A 21,029-nucleotide genomic window follows, 5' to 3' on the forward strand; every position below is an offset into this window, starting at 1 on the left:
CTGAAAGGGTTCGTTGGACATGATCACTGATCTTGATCTTCATGATACATAGGAATGGATCTAAGAATTCAAATGGCGGGAAGACTTAAAAAAAAATTGAAGTGACTTTAAAAAAAAAATTATAAATAAAATAAATAGATAAACATAAATTTTTCTTTAAGTTTTTATGAATTATAGAAGAAAAAAGTGAATTAATTTAAAAATGTTATGAAATTAGGGGTTATGTCACGTTTTAAATGTTAAATTTTTTTTTGGAGGTGTGCTGAAGCCCTATCATTGTTAATTAAGGTTAAAACAACAAAATCGCAAGACAGTTTATAATTAATGAAGTAAACAAGACACAAAATTTCTCTAGAAGAGATATGAGGATGTCTCGCCGAGAGAATGAAAATAAATTGTTTCGATCTAAAACAAAAAAAAGTAACGTATTCTTTATTAAAATATGTGTGCACTACTCAATTTCGATATACTCAGTAAACATTTTTTATAATATAAGATACTGTAATAATATTAATTTTCTTATATGTTTAATGTAATACATAACTTATATGTAACTCATTATTAACGCTCAATATAAATAACATGTATTAGTTATAAAATAAATTAGATAAAAACCCGATAATCAACTAGAATAGTTCTAAAGGTAGCCGACTAATTAAATATGACTAGATAAATAAAATGATCAAAATGAAAGCAAGGATGAAAAAACAAACTTGGTACAAAATTATAGAAATAATATTGAGTTTTTTTTTTTTTGGGTAGAATGACTTGAAGAGTAATAATGATATATTTATTTAAAATAAAATATATTTTAATATATATATATATATAATGGATTGAGTGATATGATTAACGAGGAAGAAAATGAAATGATGAATGACATGATTAATCAGAAATATAATAAAATGATGTTTGATTATGATTAAAATTTCAAAATAAACTCTATGAAATCAAGAAAAGTCAAGAAAAAACACTATACATAAGTAGGATGTAAAGACTAAAATGATTGAAAATACCATTATTGTTTACCTAAATAGGCCAATTCATCCCCTACATTCAAACTCCCAACAATGAGTAAATGGTGTCAACCATAACCCAATTAATGTAAGAAAACTCCATAATATTCTTTCAATTTGATTCCCGACAAATGATATATCAACGCCTTTCTAACCAAGGAATGAGATTTTAGTTGCATGTACCGAAGGGTTAATATGCATTCCATCTAGCATACACATGAGCCTCCCATGCTTCTTTCGACATGGGAAAGTCGCCTACAAAATCAGACCATACTTACCAAGAAAAGAGCCAAATTGTGGATCATACATCTCGTTCATGTTGTAAAGTTAGAGTCGTCACACCATTTATATATCTTTCGGGATTCTAATAGACTTTTGGTTACCCAGATAAAAAGACAATCGGTTCCGAAAGTCATTCCAAAGAGATGTCATATGATATTGCCCAAAATGTTGCACCCGATGGAACAATTAGAGTTCTTTGTAACTAAATGTCATACTTACACTTAATTAACTGAGCTAATATACTATTTTGTTAGCACCCTTCAAGTAAGACCGCTTAGATCTCTAATACTGCCACCACACGATTTTGTACTCTTGATCTTCTCCCAACCACATAGACGGGTGTAAGAATAACTAATACATCTCCATTCTAGGTATTCTCCATAGTTACATCTCCATTCTAGGTAGCCGAATATATATCTAACTCAAATGTTTTTATTTATATTTTTAATAAAAATGACTTTAAATTGTTTTAATATATACAAAATAAACATCATTATATAATTGATGACATTGAAGAGTGTAGTTTAGGGATTTACACAACTCTCACTTTTTTTTGCTGAGGTTAAAATGTCAATCTTTCTTAGATCATTAATCACCTTTTTAGCATCGCGCAAAATGTACTATTTATATTTTATCACTCAGATTTAAATTTATGTTATGTTTTGTTTGGTCAGACATCGATCGTATTTAGACGGATCAAGTTTTCGTTTCGATTTTTTATAATCCGATTAATACTTTCAATTGTGTAGTTTACTGCTCATACCTTCTTCTGACTGTGATGATGTGATGATGATCATTTATCGAGTTTGTAATATATCCGTTTCTTAGTAGTAAAAGAGCCGAAATAATCGAATCTGGATTATTTTCCATTTTCTAAATAAAGAGTTTATAGATTTGATATTTCATACAAATAACTTTGTATAGGTATCATCCTATTATTATTATTATTTTTTTAATATATATTATATATATATATATATATATAATCAATTTCATTTGGCATGACTTTTAGCGTAGGTAAGATTTCATTTACTTCTTACTTTATATTGACTAAGGATAATTTTGAACTAGCGCTTAAAATATTTGGTAAATATTTTTACGACACCATTCCATTAGTTCGTTCGATTTTATTCTATTTAACTCTCATCATTCAGGAACTCAAATTAGTTCATATTTCGAGAAATTTTGAACAAATTGAATGATTATTGGATTTTTTTTATCAAGAGTTTTATTTTTATAAATTGTTTATACAATTTAATATCTTACCATCAATTAATTATTTTAATTTTAAAGATGTTATTTTATATTATTTATTAATTAACTTTTATACATAACTCTCCTTTAAATTTAATAATATTTAATTTCTTATTAAATAAAAATATCACAGAACTTTGGTCACATTTACCTACCTTATTTAAATATTTGACCAATAAATCTCTCTAAACACGTGAATTCAATTGAGACCTAACACTTGAATAATTAATTGATTTACACTATGAGACAAGATAATCCACATATATTTATGGTAAATCTAAATTATTATTAAGTGATTGCCATTAAGTTAGATAATAATTATTTAAATTTAAACTAAAAATAAAGTTACAAAATTTCATAATAAACTAACTTAATTTAATAATATAAAACATATAAAAACAAAATTAACCCTAAAATTAACACCTTTATAAATAAAAAAATCCGACAATTTAAATACTTTGAAAAAGAGATAGTTTTGAGATCTATCCTTTCGAGATTTCTGCTTACGTGGTCCAATAAGCACACAGCTACATCATCGGCACCACCGACCGAACGACCGGAGTTGCTTTTTCAGGCGAGCCAGCCAGCGCATCAGAAATGAATAGAAGAAGGTCAGCCAATTCTTGACAAATCTCCAATCAAATCATTTAATAATAGTGTAGATTTTGCGGTCTACATTCTTAGGTTACTACTTACTTACTAGTTACAGTGAGCAGCACTTAGTTCGTGCGGCCAAGAAAAGAAGAAGAAAGAAGAAGAAAACCCCACCATTCCTCTCTTTCTTTATATTCATTCACTGGCTGAACTGGGTTTTTACTAATTTCTGTTTCTGAATCATCAAATGGCTTTCTGCACCTTCTCTTTCTCACGGAATTTGAACATGGCGGCACTACTAGATCTCCCAAAGCAGCAGCATACCCATCTTACAGATCTGCATCAAAAGACTTGCCAGGTTTGATTTTTCTTTAATCCTGTTTTCTGGGTTTGTTTGATTTTTTAAGTTGGTTCAATTTTGATTTTAGGCTAGAAAAAGATGTTTTCGAATTCGTGCATCTATATCAGAAAGAGGGGAATATTATTCACAAAAACCACCAACTCCTCTTCTAGACACTATCAATTATCCAATCCACATGAAGAATCTATCTGTTAAGGAACTGAAACAACTGTCTGATGAACTTCGTTCCGATGTTATCTTCAATGTTTCCAACACCGGTGGTCATCTCGGTTCAAGCTTAGGTGTTGTCGAGCTCACTGTTGCTCTTCATTATGTGTTCAATGCTCCTCAAGATAAGATTCTATGGGATGTCGGTCATCAGGTTTAATAAATCTATCATTCTTTCCATTCCTGTTGTTTTGCCAATGTTTCAGTTTACTAAAAATACATAATTTTGATTTCACAGTCATACCCACATAAGATTTTGACTGGAAGAAGAGACAAGATGCATACCATAAGACAAACAGATGGGTTAGCAGGATTCACTAAGCGTTCAGAAAGCGAATATGATTCATTTGGAACTGGTCATAGCTCGACTACAATCTCTGCCGGTTTGGGTATGTGAAACTCAATAATTATCAGTTTTTCAATCTTATTCTTTCAAATTATAGGTTAATTCTGTTTTAGGGATGGCTGTGGGAAGAGATTTGAAGGGAAAATCGAACAATGTAATAGCTGTTATAGGAGATGGAGCTATGACAGCAGGTCAAGCTTACGAAGCCATGAACAATGCAGGCTATCTAGATTCAGACATGATCGTTATCCTTAACGATAACAAACAAGTTTCATTACCTACAGCTACTCTAGACGGTCCTGCAGCGCCGGTTGGGGCTTTAAGCAGCGCTCTCAGTCGATTACAGTCAAACCGGCCACTAAGAGAACTAAGAGAAGTGGCCAAGGGAGTAACCAAGAGCATTGGCGGGCCTATGCATCAGTTGGCGTCGAAAGTGGACGAGTATGCCCGGGGTATGATCAGTGGGTCTGGATCCACTTTGTTTGAAGAGCTTGGACTTTACTATATCGGACCTGTCGATGGACATAACATTGATGATCTTGTTACGATTCTTAAAGAGGTTAAGAGTACTAAAACTACCGGTCCTGTTCTTATCCATGTTGTAACAGAGAAAGGTCGCGGTTATCCTTATGCCGAGAAGGCTGATGATAAGTATCATGGTATACCAGATTGTTTTGGTGGTTTCTTTTTCATTTAAATCATCTATATATTCATATTTGATCTTTTCGCAGGAGTGGCGAAGTTCGATCCAGCGACGGGAAAGCAACTGAAATCGAGTTCGAAAACGCAGTCATACACGACCTACTTTGCTGAGGCCTTAATAGCCGAAGCAGAGGCAGACAAGGACATCATCGCGATTCACGCCGCGATGGGTGGAGGAACAGGTTTGAATCTGTTCCAACGACGGTTCCCAAACAGATGTTTCGACGTGGGAATAGCCGAACAGCACGCGGTTACATTTGCAGCCGGATTAGCATGTGAAGGCCTCAAACCATTTTGCGCAATCTATTCTTCTTTCATTCAAAGAGGTTATGATCAAGTCGTGCATGATGTGGACTTGCAAAAGCTTCCTGTTAGATTCGCGATGGATAGAGCCGGTTTGGTTGGAGCTGACGGTCCTACTCACTGCGGTGCTTTCGATGTCGCGTTTATGGCTTGTCTTCCAAACATGGTGGTCATGGCTCCTGCGGACGAGGCTGAGTTGTTTCATATGGTTGCAACCGCAGCTGCTATAGATGATAGGCCGAGTTGTTTTAGATACCCGAGAGGTAATGGAATTGGATTGGAGCTTCCAACAGGAAACAAAGGCGTACCGATTGAGATTGGAAAAGGTCGAGTATTGATCGAAGGAGAGCGTGTGGCTTTGCTCGGGTATGGAACCGCGGTTCAGAGCTGTGTTTCGGCTGCTGAATTATTAGAACAGCGCGAGGGCTTACAAATAACGGTTGCAGATGCTCGATTCTGCAAACCTCTCGACCAAGGCTTGATCCGTATGCTTGCTAAGTCGCATGATGTTTTGATCACGGTCGAGGAAGGATCGGTCGGGGGTTTTGGGTCGCACGTGGCTCACTTCATGTCGCTGGATGGGCTTTTGGATGGAAATCTCAAGGTATGAAAATTTTCGTGTTTTTCTTCTTTTATTTTCATTGCTTAAAATGTTTGTTTGCGTTTCAGTGGAGACCAATGGTTCTTCCCGATCGATATATTGATCACGGTTCGCCTGTAGACCAACTGGTTCAAGCGGGTTTAACCCCGACTCATATAGCTGCCACCGTGCTCAACATACTTGGGAAAACAAGAGAGGCTTTGGAAGTTATGGCTTAGAACTAAGAAGAAGTCTTTGGTTCATGTGTACAAATATTAATAAAGACAGGATTACAAAAATATTATAGTGTGTTTCCATTTTGTAATGAATAAATTCAAAGTTACACTGTATTATATTTATTAGTAACTAAAACTAACCCAGGTCTTTTATCGTTTTTATGGTTTTAAGACGCCTTAAGAACAAAAAAACCCATGGAAAATTAAGAAGTTAGAGTTGGTTAAAAAGTTCTAGGATAAAAAGTTGTATTACTATATAACATTTATGTCCAATAAGTATCATTGTCATATAAAACCAAATGGAAGTTAGAATTAGTTAAAAAGTTATATTAAGATAAAGATAACATTATCTTAGCAATAATTGTCATTTTCATTTAAAACCTTTTAGATTCTAAAAGTATAGAGATAAAATTTTCTTAGCATGCCATTATTTATTTTTGGTCCAAAGACTTTATGACAAATAAGCACCCTAATACAATATGAATTTTGTGTCATTGCCAAATTATTTTGATAGGTCAAACTTATTTAATGTTTTAGTCATTATCCATCATTGTTTCTTAGAAATATCTATTTCCCTTTTTCATTATTGAGGGATTGGCAAGAATTATCTTGAAGAACTCATACAAGAGAGTTGGATTTAAATTAATGTGAAAAAACATAAACTAAATGTAAAAAAATGAAAAATATTTGGGGCATTCCGAGAATTGAACTCGGGACCTCTCGCACCCTAAGCGAGAATCATACCACTAGACCAAATGCCCATATGTTAAAATTATTAAATTATAAACATCACAGATATTGTTTGTTTACCCATCTATTAAGAATAAATTCAATTAAATAATCATTTTAACAGAAGAAAAAATTAATAGGAAAAATGAATCGTGAAACATGAGGGGGATACATCTTGATTTTGTCTCCAATTTAAATTGAATAGCAAGAATCGAGAATAAGTGTTTTTATTATGAAAAAAATAGGATAGTAGATAGTCTCCTTATTTAATAATTTGACAACAAGAATTATTCAAAAATTAGAGTTAGAGTTAAGAATTTAAGAAAATGAACTATATCGAAATTGATGAAAAAATTATGGAATAAGAATCATATCACCTTCCTACATTATATTTCTTTTTCTTTTATGTTAATTCGCTCTCACAACATAAAAATAAACATTCTGGCAAACTTAATAAATTGGTACATGTTAGATAGAGTTCAGGGGTGACCGATTAGGGACCCAAGATGCACTCACGGTTCTCTGCTACCAAACCATCTCGTTCCCTCAGTTTCCTCTCATAGGGGAGGGATAAAGCGGAACAATTTTTTATTTAAAAAAAAAGACTGTTTTACCCCCTCCCTGTGAGAGGGAACAAAAGGAGCATAGGGGTTTGAGAGCAGAGGATCCTACCTCCCCAAGGTGGAAAGATGTGGGTCGATGTTAGTCTCTTTCATTTGGGGAGGAGTTTGTTGTATCACAACATGGATCCTCTCCTGTACCATAAGGCAAAAATCTTCAAAGTGTTAGGATTGAGAGAAGATTTTTACCTTGTGGTATAGGAGATGATCCATATTGTACATAGATCCTCTCCCCTCTACTGCGTCGAAAAAAAGGAGTCATTCCACTACGAAGAGAAGGAGAGGGTCAAAGAAAAAAAGTCTTTCCCGTCAAACAAAAGGAGAGTGGTCATTAACTGAGTATTGGAGATTGATACAAGTGACATGAATCTTCTAAATTTAAATTGTTTATTGTTAAAACATAATTAGGTAAAATGCAATGACATTTAAACTTCATGGACTTCTAGTGTGTTACCTTATGAGGAAATCCCATTCATTAAAAAAAAAAAAAAAAAATCCAAGTTGAAGTCAATAACAATAATGAAAGACATTTTGGAAGGTGACTGTTTTTTTTAATAATTTGTAATACTATCTAATATTTATATATTTCAAAATTTTCTTAAAACACAAAAGTATATCTAAAATAAAATATATCACACATGGTCATGTCCTATGGAATAAGAAGGGCAACATTTAAAGATGTGATCAATAAGGCCCATGACCTAACTTATGTGACATCCAATTGTACTTTACCCCCAAACCTAAACTTAATGTAGTTCACTGCACCAGTACACTTGACTAGTGACTTTTCAAATAGACTAATACCAAACAAACATAATTAATAATAAATAAAACAAAGTCTCACTTCATACTCTTCTGTAAACATAAAAAAAGCATGACTAGTCAAGTTCATTGCAAAGACAAAACAAAAACAAAATAAAACATTACAACCAGAATCAACACAAAGATCACATCTTGATCATGACAAACAAGACTAAAAGGCAAGCCCTACATTTTTTTGTTTATTTCATAAAGAAAAAAAGTTGTCAAAATCAACTACCACCACCATCACCTTCTTTAAGCTGCTGCAGGTTTGGCAATTAGCTTCTCAACCAGATCAGCAGCATCTTGGACAGTGGATATACTTTGTGCACTTTCTTCCTCCACACTCACCCCAAATTCCTCTTCAATTCCCATTACAATCTCCACCTTTAATTATTAGGTTAGGTTATTAACAACATAATAATAATAATAATACCCAAATGGAAGATACATACTGTGTCAAGAGAATCTGCTCCAAGGGTTACAAACTTTGACTCTCCAGTCACAGGTGTATCATCTGGTACAGCCAATTGCCTCCTCACAATTGTGCACACTTTATCTACTGTCTCTGCCTTAGCCTACAATGTATACATACACACACACAAACCCTCATATTCAGATTCAGATTCAAACTCTTCATAACATATGCATGAATGAATGAATGGATGGAAGATAAACCAGTTAGTTTGTAACAAGGGTTTCGTGTGTTTTCATACCGCACAAGAGACTTGGAAGCGATTTGCAGCTGGTCTCATCAACCTAAGCGATGGGAATGATTTCCCATTAATAGACATCAGTGATACTGACTTCACACTTGAGAACACCTGCTCAATCCAAAAACAAGCTTTAGAATCCTAATCAATTGAGAACCAATGAATTAACTATACAAACAATGTCCTGAACAATCCCTAAACTCAAAACATCCAATCAATTTATCTAATTAAGAACGATTCAGAGCCAAAACTCCATTTCACTAAACCATTTCTACATTTCAACCAAAAACAGCCACAGCAAAGGACATGCAATACAATATAAACAAGCAAATTCATCTTCGATTGTTAATTCCGTAAACAGATTGTTCAACAAATCATTAGCAGCCGCAAAAAGATCATCTATATCAGTAGAGTAAACACAGAACGAGTAAACATACAAAAACAAACTAAGAACGATTCAGAGCCAAAACAGCATTTATCTAAACCCTATTAAAACAAAATCACAGTTCATCACTCCGTTTTCAACATTTCCACCAAAAACAGCCACATCAAAGGACATGCAATGCAATATAAACAAACAAATTCATATTCGATGTTAATTTCATAAACAGATTGTTCATCAAATCATTAGCAGCCTCGAAAAGATCATCTATACATACAAAAACAAATTAAGAACGATTCAGAACCTATTAAAACAAAATCACAGTTCCTCACTCCGTTTTCAACATTTCCACCAAAATCAACCACATCAAAGGACATGCAATGCAATATAAAAGCGCAAATTCATGATCAACAGTTAATTTCATAATCAGATTGTTCATCAAATCATTAACAACCACAAGAAGATCATCATCTATCAGTAGAGTGAACAGAATGAGAAATTTCAAAAACGAAAAGAAGAGTAAAAGACATCTAAAAGCAGCTAATCTACCTTGTTTTGCTTCAAAGAGCAAGAGAAAGAAGTGACGGAAACGAACGATCCAGTAGCCGCCGCCATTGAAGCAAAGAAAACCTGATTGATGAGATCTGCTTCAAAAGAAAAAGAAAATTAAAACTTTGTATACAAAGAGAGAACAACTAATCAGGACGTTATAAAGAATTTATTTTGCTTTGGTATCATCGATCAGCGTCCTGTTTGGTTTCACATTTCCGGCGGAGATTAAAATGTCATATTTTCCATTTTATTTTGACAGATGTGACGCATGCAATATCCACGTGCACTTCACAAAGTGTTCTGTAAATTAAATTGCCAGCCTGTTTAAATTTAATACTATTTTATTTTATTTATTTTCAAAATTAAATTATTAATTTTAATTAATAATAATTCAGATCAGAAATACTTTACGAATGAGTCCGCATATGTAGATATTAGACAACACCTCCATAAAACTAGTTATATTTTTTTATTACTCATTCAAAGAGTCCCTTATTTTTATAAATTCATTTTTTTTATAACTTTCAACTTTTTGCTCTTAATTTTTTTTTTTAAATTACCACAACAAGTCACTATCTTAACCCTCTAACTTAAAAATAAATTTGATACATCTAAATAGGTTCGGGCCTAGGTAAGCCCAACAAGTCTACGAGATATGGCAGTTAAATTTGATACATCTAAATAGGTTCGGGCCTAGGTAAGCCCAACAAGCCTACGGGATATGGCAGTTAAATTTGATACATCTAAATAGGTTCGGGCCTAGGTAAGCCCAACAAGTCTACGGGATATGGCAGTTCACCGGATAGCCCATTTTAGTTAAATTTATTATTTAAAAAAAATGGTTAATATAGTGTTTAGGGTTTTAAAATTAAGTTATGGTTTAATTTTTTTTTTTTTTAACAATTCTTTTAACTAAAATTAGGATAGCCAAATATATTTTATGATGTTTTTCTACATCAGCCGGACACTATATAGGTAGATTAATTTCCAAAATTTTATATTCATATGAAAACATGGGTGACATTAACAAATATGAATGAGATCTTTATACTTTATTTATACTTATAAGGTTGGATGTAATTAAGTACCAAGTTAGTTAATGTCATAAAATGATTTTTAAGAGTTTTTTTTTCAATATTTTAAGTTGAAATGTAGGTTATTGTTTTGAGTTTATACTAGTTTTTTATATTAAAAAAATAAATAAATTAGTAAGTATCATCTTTCATTTATGGCCGCCCACTACACTGTTGACACTTAATACTCATGTAGTAGGAAGTTGGGTAGTTTATTAATATGGCCGTCTCAATAATCTTTTGTAGGTTAACAAAATGATTTATTATTATTTTGTGCAATAGAAATTTATTTAACTCATAATTGTCTACACGTGACAATATAATTTTCGACGCAGCCCCAACCTTAGGACCGATCATTTAATAAAAAAAATTATTTTAAATCTCGCCAAAAACAAATTTTTATTCGAGTTGTCCAAAATTCAGGACAGACTCTATTACCAACCATACTTAAAGGGTAAGGATTCTATATGAGAAATCAAATATTTTAAATTTGATTTACACTAAGAATTGTTAGCTACTTTAAAAAGATCAGGCTAAATAATCACGGATAAATCCAGGTAAAAAAGAAAAAAAATGTTTCCAAATACATTTTCTTTTTTACCAATCTTCTATTATAAAAGAAACCATACACAAACTTGTTATACAAACAATATAATAAATAAATGAAAATTTGTTTGTTTTAAGCAAAACCAATTGATTACTATATATGATTACAAAAAAATAAACTTCTCAAATGTTAAAACCAATAGATCAAACAACTATAACGATAAAACCAATCAACCAACATCTTTTTCCATCTTATTGTTCCGGTTCAGGATGTAGGCTTCGTTCAGTGGGTGATCCAGGAACATAAGGAACAAAACCGCGACCACCAAAAACAGGTCGCATGAAACCGTTATCGAATTTCCTCCAATAGTAATGAACACTACGATGTGGAGTGGATAAGATCATCCTTAAACTGTTCGGGCGAAATACATTTCGCCCGATATCACGTTCATTCGCAATTTGACTACCCAAATCAAGTTCCGAATCCTGTACCCCTAAAAGCAGGGATTCTGACAAGAATTTTGGAGTTGTTGGTTCAGATGAGATCATTCTCAGTAAATGCTTTGGTGAAGGCAGTAAGATTCTCACTAATGGTTTTGTTAATAAGCCAAATACCTGAAAAAAGTAGTCATTAAGTTAAAGAAATCAGAGTCTTGAGGTTGCTTCATATAATCATATTCAGGATTCTCTTACCATTGTGCTAAAAAGAACAACCGTGATGGTACAAGTGATCATGATTGCATTCACTCGTAATTCGGTATGACCAGCTCGAGTAAACTGTAAAATGAAAGAACATTGTGGAGTCAAATTCTGCTTAAAAAAATCAGTATTTCAGCAGTCAGTTATTGCACCTGGTTATAAGCAAGAGCCATAGAAACAGCTCCTCTCATCAGACCGGCCCACCAAATAGTAACCTAAAAAATTATCGAAAGAGTTGATTTACCATGTGTCAAATGTAAGGAAAACCATGTATAGAAGGTTCATTCATTACCTGCTGTTTTAAACTTATCTTCTCATGAGGAGACTTCTTAGTCAAATTGGATAAAAACGATAATGGGAAAACAAAAGCTGCTCTTCCAAGTAAAACCAGTCCCAGTAGAATTGAGCTCACTTTTAGCCAGGTTCCAGGGCTGTTCATAAGAAGAAGCCAGGTTTGATTGTCTATTTGATTTATCTTATATTCAACATTTCCATATATTAATAATAAGCTACCTGTCAGATACTAATCTCCACTTCTCAATGTCAAGGGCATCCATCCCAACATAGAGGAAAATGAACGTCTCGCAAACAAATGAGAGTGTCGCAAAAGCATGCCTGTGATATATAAATGCGAGTGAAATCATTTAAAAGAAACATCATACAGAAAGAGCCTGATTTGGAGTTTAGAGAATCAACAACTTACTTGGTAGTCACTCTTGAACTCTCAGTGACATTGTGCCAAGTATAATGAGACATCACAATCCCGCAAAAGAAGACAGTGAGAATGGCACTTAAATAAAATAACTGCATAACAAACAGGTTTCAGGAAGTTATGGTTGTGATAACAAACTTCAAACGCATTCAAGGTCAGGAAGAAAATCAAGACCAAAATAAGTGATGAATTCTTACTTCAGCTAGCATATAAGAAAAGTAAGCCATGAGCATCATAAGAGCAACTTCACGATCAGTAGAATGCCTGGAGTTCATACAGAAAGTTACAAATCAATTTATTTCTACACATGAAAGCATAAATAAATTGTTTCAAACTGAGGGTAGCTTGGTTGTCACCTTATTGTTTTTTAATTTTAAGAAACAACATAAACTCAGTTTACAGAAACTGTACTATCAAGTGACACACTTTCTTAGCCTTTCTGCATAATGCTATGTTTTTTTGATGTATTAAGCTTATGGAAGATAACTAATGAATCATTGTAATGATTAATGAAAATGAGAACCAACCTTCCAAAATATAGCTTTTTGATGATATATGCACTAAGCAATCCAGACTGCATTGGAGAAAAGCAAGATATCAATAACATCTGGAAGAAATATAATAACAAACACATGCACACAAGAGTAGATGGTTAGGGAGAGAACATACAGCAACTCCCAGCAAAGTGCTCGTAAGGAACAAATAAAAGAAGCTGCCAGCAAATTGAAAGAAGGTGTTTGAATCTATATGTGAAAGGTCAAAGTTCTGAATAGCATTGAACAGTACAACGGATGTGGCATCATTTACCACCCCTTCTCCAAACACCACACTGTATAAAAATGGTGTATCATCCTGGTTAAGAACCTGCACCATGATACTGGAATATTAGACTTCAAACATGCTCTAACATGGAACTGGAACTCTTTATCCTCCTCCAGTTATTCTCAGAAGACAATTTGAATGATGTATGGGAGAGTCAAATCACAGCTTTAGATTTTATTAGAAAAGTTATTGGTATCGAGTTTTGTCACAATGCCAAAAAAAAAACATTTAACTCAAACTGGCAATCTAAAAATTTGGCACATTCATTCAAACGTTTCTAAGTTCAAAAGAAAAAAAGAAGAAGAGAATGTTCTAAGTTCAAAATACCCTCACTTAATAAGAAATAACAATAAATATATGGTTGGGGTAAAATGGTAAAAATTCAAATGTAAAAAGGGGATAAAAAGGTTGCCAATTTTTTTTATACCAATGAAGTTTCATCTAGTTCGACCACAATTTCATACCAAATGCAAAAAAATAAGAAATAAATCACTTCCATTTTTTATTTTCACGATTTTTAATTGTGACGGGGATAGGTCTATTATTTGATAAGTGAACTCAGATTGAGTAAAGTATAATAGCAAACAGACTGATACCTGCAAGGTGCAAACTGAATCTGTGGCTGAAAAGATAGCACCAATAGCTGCAGAAATTAATAAATGCATGAGAATAGAACAAAGAATCCCCTATTCTCCAATTTATGATAAATGTGTGGGTACAACTAAAATCTCACTCAATCTGTTTTAGAAAGTCTTGAGTATGTTAAAATAGAATTTTCCAGAAAATAAGCAGGACATCATAAGGAGTGCCAACAAATGCAGAAGACATGTACCTAAGTAATCTCCCAGGTTTAAAGTACCAATGTTCATTTTCTCGAAGAAACTCATAGCACCTGTCAAAACCTCAAAAGTCAATACAACATAAATCTTGACAGAAGATAAAGAAAACAAACCAAATCCTCAATCTGAGTATTTAATATGTGCCTGATTGCAAACAAGTAGAGCTTATATCAATACTTAGAGCTTATATCAATACTTTAGCTCATTGAAACAGTTATTTTCTTTTTATCAAAATTATTTTTTTTGGCTATTATTTTGTGCGTATTCAGAATGCTTCTGCAAAATACGTAATCAACCGCTATTTTGTGCTATTTAATTTCTTTCTACCAGATTCAAATGCAAGGAATAACAAATAAGGAGGCTGTTATCAGCAAGAAGTAGCGAAGTACTATTATCCAGAGTCAAAGCATAAGTACCATGGTAAACAATTCGGAATGCAATAGTTGAACTATATTATTCTCATAGAAAGCATAAACCAAACATAAGGTACATGAGCATACCAAAGGAGACAATGGCCAGGGAGATCAAAGTTCCAATAGCGCCAAACAGTAAAATAGTCACGAAGTTGCGAAAAAATTGCTTCTTCTTCACCTGGAACCTGGTGGATCATTTTGAATATCAACCTCCAATGACATGTAGTATAAAATATGAACCTCATGGACAAACAATTATCTTCAAATTGTAGCACATTATGTTGCAATTACCATTAGTTGTGTTTGGATGAGAGAAATTGGAGTTAGATTTATTTTTTTAAGTGAGACTCTTTTTCAACTAATCATGGCACTCGTAAAAATCACAGATACCATGGACCAACACAAAACCATTACAAACCAAATCACGATACAAATTGGAATTAGAAATCTAGATATGTTTGAAAAAAATCATAGAATTGTAATTCTGAAGAGATTTGTTTGATTTTCTTCTTTTTTCTTCCTCATTTTAACTACTTAAACAAAAAAACACAGTTAAAATTGCCTCTCCAATTCCAATTCCAATGCCAATTTACCTCTAACCACACACACTCTTACATGAAATTGCATCACATTATACAACATTCAGTTTCTCGAATCTTATTCAGGATCTAATTTCCTACTAGAGTTATCATAAGTTACGAGTTTCTGAAGCAATACAACACATCTTATCTTACTGAAAACCGAAACAAGTAGTTTGAAAACGAGCAAATTATTGACAAAACATGATGTTGATGAAAGCAACTAACACTGCAATATGGTTCATCATTAACATATAGAAACTAAAAACATCAAACACCTTACCCTGCATTGAAAATAATAGGTGGAAGTAGATAAATGAAGAACAAATCTTCACTGAAAACCAAAATATGTGAATTCGTTCCTCCACTTGTCAACAAAATGACAGTCCCTGTACAAAGTCCCTACAATAGAAATCAAATCAAATTCAATTTCAATCTACATTCATAAGAAAACGCCAACAATCTACAAGTTAAAGTATCACTAACAATAAATAGAGCTGTAGTTGATTCATTCATCCAACTCTCCTCCAATAAGTGTCCAATCACAATACATGCACAAAGAAGTGCCACGAATATGTTCATCGATACCACCGAAGTGTAATCAGATGAAGTTAATCCACCCAACAATGGACCTATTGTCAATCCCATCGATAAAACTGCTCTTCGTAATCGAAAAATAACCGTCAGAACCGTCAGAACCGCCTCAACTAGCTTCCGAAGTCCGTTTTCAGTGAAATCTGAAGATTTAGAAGCGGAAATGAGAGTATGATAGCTTATTGAACTAGAAATATCCAGACGGATCTGGACTATAGCTAAATCCAATTCAGAAATTTGTACTTGAACAGATGAATGATTGAATCAAGTTGACCTAATGAATTGAATAAAGATGGTAGAAAGGAAGTAAGAAGTGTGATGAAATACGTGAACGCGAGTTCTTCAGGTGAAGCCGTGAAGAAGATGATGTATATGTGCAGAAATAATAAATTTAAATTTTTTATTTTTTATTTTTGGAAAAAATTATTTTAAATGAATTTGGATTTATACGTGGTGGAGAGAGAGTGGACGGTCTGTAGTTTATTTGGCAGTTTACGGCTATTTTTTTATTATTGAAATGGCTTGTTGATGAAGGGGTATTATATATTTTATAATTTAATTCAAATAATTCAGTTTTTTTATTATATAGAATTTTCGTAATTAACATTATCTTATCTTGTTGATTAGCAATAAAATGATTATTCTAAGGTAATATTGAATTGAGCTAATCCTTAAGTAATCAACATTATCTTCTTTATTATTAATAAAATAATTATTTTATTAATAATGAGATTGAATGGTCCAATTTCAAATTATAAAATTGGACGAAAGCTAATTGAGATTTCAAACCTATTATATTATAACTCATAATTTAAATTTCTTTATAAAAAAAAAATAAAAAAATATGATTAACTTATTATTATAAATTTGTTATTTATAAACAATTAATTAAAATTATTAATTTAACTATTGAAATTTAGTAAATTAAGGTTTTGATTATCAATTCTCTCAAATTCGTTAAATAAATTAGTAATATAAATCTTTTATTTATTTATAAAGTATATAATAAGTTTGGACAATGTTTAAATATTATTTTTTTATAATTTTAAAATTAAAGAGTTTTAAATTGTAAAACTTAAAAGAAAATGTGTAAAATATCAATTATATAAGGAAGCAACTTATCAATTCCACCGAAATTGAATTGACCTTCATTTTTAAATTTAAGTCTTTTTAGTCTTTAAATTTGACATTTATAAATTATTTATAAAGAGAAAGAAAAGAGAGTTTTTTTATTTATTTATATTATTTCTCTTTCTATTGTCACATATACTATAGTATTATAATTTCTATATAAAATAAATTAAATTCCAAAAACAGAAATATTATTTTTTTATATATAAAAATTTGGAAAGTTAATAATAATTAACAGTCACTAACCAAAAATAATTTTATATTTTACAACAAAATAAAGTTATTAATTATAAATATATATTTGAAAAAACCAGAATTATTCTAACTTAATATGCTAAGTAAAATGCATGAATATATTTATAATAAAGTTATATTTTATAATAATATCTCATTTAAATTAGTCTTTGAATGAATGAGATATTTAATAAAAAAATACTTTTAAATACATTTATAAATATTTTTGGTTTAAACTCATATTCAGTTATCTTTGAATAATGAGATATTCATTTTTTGGTTTAAACTCATTTTCAAATATGGTATATTATAATATATTTATTAATGTTACTAGCTAATATTATTATTTATTTGTTAATTTTTGTTTCTTTTTCAAAATGATTAGAGGCTCCAACCAATTAATTAGTAGATATGAAATTTGTACTAAACGAGATTTCACAATATAAATATTTGTTAAATTATTAATATTTTTTTTGTAGTTTTTATTTATAATAATATAAATATTTGTACTTTTTAACAAAAAGTTAAGATTGTAGTTTTGATCTACAGATCTTACTTGGACTTTACCCCCCCAAAAGACAAAATATTGACGAGGCATTTGCATTATGGAGTTAGAATCAGATATAAGTGATATATACTTTTTTTTTTTAAATATAATTCATTTAAATAGCTCTAAAAATTATAACAATTCATTTTAATAAAAAAAGGTTTTATCCAAATATTCATTAAGATATCAATGTTAGTCTTTCAAATAAGAACGTTATTAAAAAGGGTAGTGATTGTGTTATATGTTAGTATTTTTAGAATAAATTTGAATCTTAAAAAAAAATCAAGATACAAATGATATTACATGTTGAGATAATGAAATAAATTTTAGTAATTATCATTATAATATATTAATAAGGTAATAAACTGGAAAGCAACAAAATAAGGTAATAAACTAACAATATTATAGATCTAAGTTTGTTTTTTTTGTAGTGACGAATAAATAATAATAAAAATAATAGTTAATGATTTTTACATAATAATTAATTATATATATTATTACTAGTGAAGTTAATAGTAATAAACAAAAGTTAATTTTTGCAACTTGAATTTGTACAGAAATAGTTTCAGATTAGGCTTGCTTATTTTTTATTTTATTTATTTTTAATTTATTATTAACAACTATTTTAAATTTAATTAGTAAACATTATGTATCTTCTTAAAAATAAAATATTTTCCTTCTTTAATTAAACATTTTTTTCTCCTTTTTCGGATAAGAGATATGATATCGACTAAACGAATAATCTTTATCGAAATCTAACTTGAATTAATTTAAATATTTTTTAGTTTTTAATTCTTATTAAATTTAGTTATAAATGAATTATAAATTTCAAGTAAATAAATAAATGTTAATATTTTTTTAAATATAAATTAATATTTATTAAGTTAGGAAAATATCTATATCCCATTAAATATCACAAAATCTATCTGGAATTATTTATTGAAAGTACAGACAAACATTTAAGAGAAAGAGTCCAAGAATTCAGAGCAATGAAAGCTTTTTTTTAAAAAAATTTAATAAATAATTATATAAAAACAATTACATTTAATGTTTGTAATAGTTAATTGCATTAATTTAAAAAATAATATGAATCTTATGATTGATAATAACTTAATGACCCATAATATATATATATATATATATATATATATGAAACAATAACTTAAACTATAATTTGATTATGTTTCAAAAACAAAATTATACTAAATGAAGCAAAATACACATTATAATCTAAATTATGATCTGTAACATAATCTTTATAAATAAAACAAAATTAATTTTAAATGTGAATCATAATATATAAAATAAGAAATCATGATAAGACAATTGAATAACTGTACCTTGAAATTTGTTAAGATTATAATTTTACAAGTTTTTTATGCTTAATATTGATTTATGGATAAAGATCCATATATTTTTTTTATTGATTATTGCGCAACTTTTTTCTTTAGTTTATATATATAAAAAAATTATATTTTGGATAATAATTTCTTGATTATTTTTAACTGTAATTTTTGACAAATATATATAATAAATATTTTTATAAATAATGATTCAAATAATACAACATATTTACAAATAGGTTCACTATAATCTAAATTTTGATGATTTTTCTTAATGAAATTATAATTGTAATACAAATTATGCCAAAATACCATATTTTAGTTTTGATATTATAAAAATAAATTAACCAACCAGATATCAGCCTTAAAAATAAGTATATCTTCTACCAATATTCACGAGACTAGTAATTTATTGGCAAGTAATTAGGAATCATGTGTTTGTCATTACTCATTATTACTATATATATTAATATTTTTTATTATCATTCCTAGACATTATTATATAATTAATAAATATAGTATTTATTCATAATAAATTATGAGGATTGGGATCTTGAAACTTGGTCAGAACTCATATGGGCTCTGCTGTACAATATTTTTTATGTGGTTAATAAAGTTTGTATTATAATCAAACATTATTAATTAGATAAACTAGGGTTAAATCCAAATTATTTAAATAATCCATAAATTATTTAAATAAACTTATACTGAACCAGGCCATGTTTGAACTTTGATATAGGGTTATTTGTATAATTTAAGTAATTATTTTTTAATAATCTTGTTTGAAGTTAATTAAATAACAAATAGTTATTTTTAAATAATTTTATTTGATTGGCATTGACCTGCAGTACTGGCAGGCTTGAGTGTTAATGAAGATTAATACAAGTTGTTTTGTATTAGAATATTTATTTTACTTAACTTGTAAAATAGGTAAAATTTAATCTTATTTTATAAATCATTGATTATCTAGCAAAATAAAAGAAAGATAAATGATTAAAGACACTAATAAGCCTAGTTTTGTAATCTAAAAACACTCTAAATAAATGAGCAATTAATATAAGATATCAAAGACATTGCCCAAATTAAAATTGTCAGTTAAATTGTTATTTTTGCTAATACCTAACCTTTTTTTTCCCTTCTATTTACAAGCATAAATATAAATACTGATATATGAAGCGATCTTATTCGGTGTACTTTAAACTTAAGCTTATTGGTTCTCAAACTTAACATTTTTACTTGATCAAAATTATTGAATTTCTTCTCTAAATGCTTAAAATTGATTGATTTGATTTATAAACTAAAAATTACTTTAATAATTTATTACAAAATAACTTATTCCATTTATTAAGTTTATGAGTTAGTATTATGACTAATTTGATTCAGTTTATACGCAATTTCATTGCTCAAACTTATTTGTTAAACATTCATATTTGATAATATTTAAATTTTAAATTGTTAATACTAAGTGCGTTTAATACAATCACCTCAACTTATTTTTCTTATTTATTTTATATTGTCCAATTTTTGTTAAACCCTGGGAACCGGACCGGAACTTCTCTTCCTCGTATTGTAGTGATCCACATGTTCAGAAATTGCGCTGCGATTGAAATGATAATGAGTGAATCGATCTTTATATACAATTGAATTGTCCCTCTGTATATTTTATTTATACACAAATAACTTAATTATTAGTAAAAATTATTGTTATAAATTACAATAATATGATTATTTATGTTTATAAGCAGAATGAATCTAAGAATTATTCCTTTTATCATGTAAAGTGATGGTTATTTTTATAATAGAACCGACCTTACTGGGTT

At 30.1% G+C, this 21,029-nt stretch overlaps 3 protein-coding genes and 1 non-coding gene across 4 annotated transcripts; 1 reads left to right on the top strand and 3 right to left on the bottom strand.

Moving 5' to 3' along the window:
- The first annotated feature begins 3,132 nt into the window (after positions 1 to 3,132).
- On the top strand, positions 3,133 to 5,986 carry LOC124937716 (probable 1-deoxy-D-xylulose-5-phosphate synthase, chloroplastic). Its single transcript, XM_047478034.1, has 6 exons — positions 3,133 to 3,504; positions 3,575 to 3,868; positions 3,953 to 4,103; positions 4,174 to 4,719; positions 4,792 to 5,669; positions 5,735 to 5,986. Exons 1-6 carry the CDS (start codon positions 3,394 to 3,396, stop codon positions 5,882 to 5,884), a joined length of 2,130 nt encoding a protein of 709 aa, XP_047333990.1. The 5' UTR covers positions 3,133 to 3,393; the 3' UTR covers positions 5,885 to 5,986.
- A 584-nt stretch (positions 5,987 to 6,570) lies between these two features.
- Positions 6,571 to 6,642, bottom strand: TRNAP-AGG. Its single transcript has one exon. It is a non-coding gene; the product is annotated as a tRNA-Pro (tRNA).
- Positions 6,643 to 8,023: 1,381 nt separating this feature from the next.
- Positions 8,024 to 9,824, bottom strand: LOC124937719 (acyl carrier protein 1, chloroplastic-like). Its single transcript, XM_047478036.1, has 4 exons — positions 9,676 to 9,824; positions 8,748 to 8,855; positions 8,487 to 8,609; positions 8,024 to 8,418 (listed from the first exon to the last, which is right to left on the bottom strand). Exons 1-4 carry the CDS (start codon positions 9,739 to 9,741, stop codon positions 8,287 to 8,289), a joined length of 429 nt encoding a protein of 142 aa, XP_047333992.1. The 5' UTR covers positions 9,742 to 9,824; the 3' UTR covers positions 8,024 to 8,286.
- Positions 9,825 to 11,332: 1,508 nt separating this feature from the next.
- LOC124937718 (sodium/hydrogen exchanger 2-like) lies at positions 11,333 to 16,306 on the bottom strand. The gene is made up of 14 exons (XM_047478035.1): positions 15,847 to 16,306; positions 15,644 to 15,762; positions 14,870 to 14,967; positions 14,363 to 14,422; positions 14,127 to 14,173; positions 13,378 to 13,572; positions 13,236 to 13,282; positions 12,906 to 12,972; positions 12,700 to 12,800; positions 12,510 to 12,611; positions 12,289 to 12,427; positions 12,149 to 12,211; positions 11,991 to 12,074; positions 11,333 to 11,912 (listed from the first exon to the last, which is right to left on the bottom strand). Exons 1-14 carry the CDS (start codon positions 16,006 to 16,008, stop codon positions 11,550 to 11,552), a joined length of 1,647 nt encoding a protein of 548 aa, XP_047333991.1. The 5' UTR covers positions 16,009 to 16,306; the 3' UTR covers positions 11,333 to 11,549.
- Positions 16,307 to 21,029: the final 4,723 nt, after the last annotated feature.

Source organism: Impatiens glandulifera, chromosome 5 (assembly GCF_907164915.1).
Source record: "Impatiens glandulifera chromosome 5, dImpGla2.1, whole genome shotgun sequence".
NCBI lineage: Eukaryota > Viridiplantae > Streptophyta > Magnoliopsida > Ericales > Balsaminaceae > Impatiens > Impatiens glandulifera.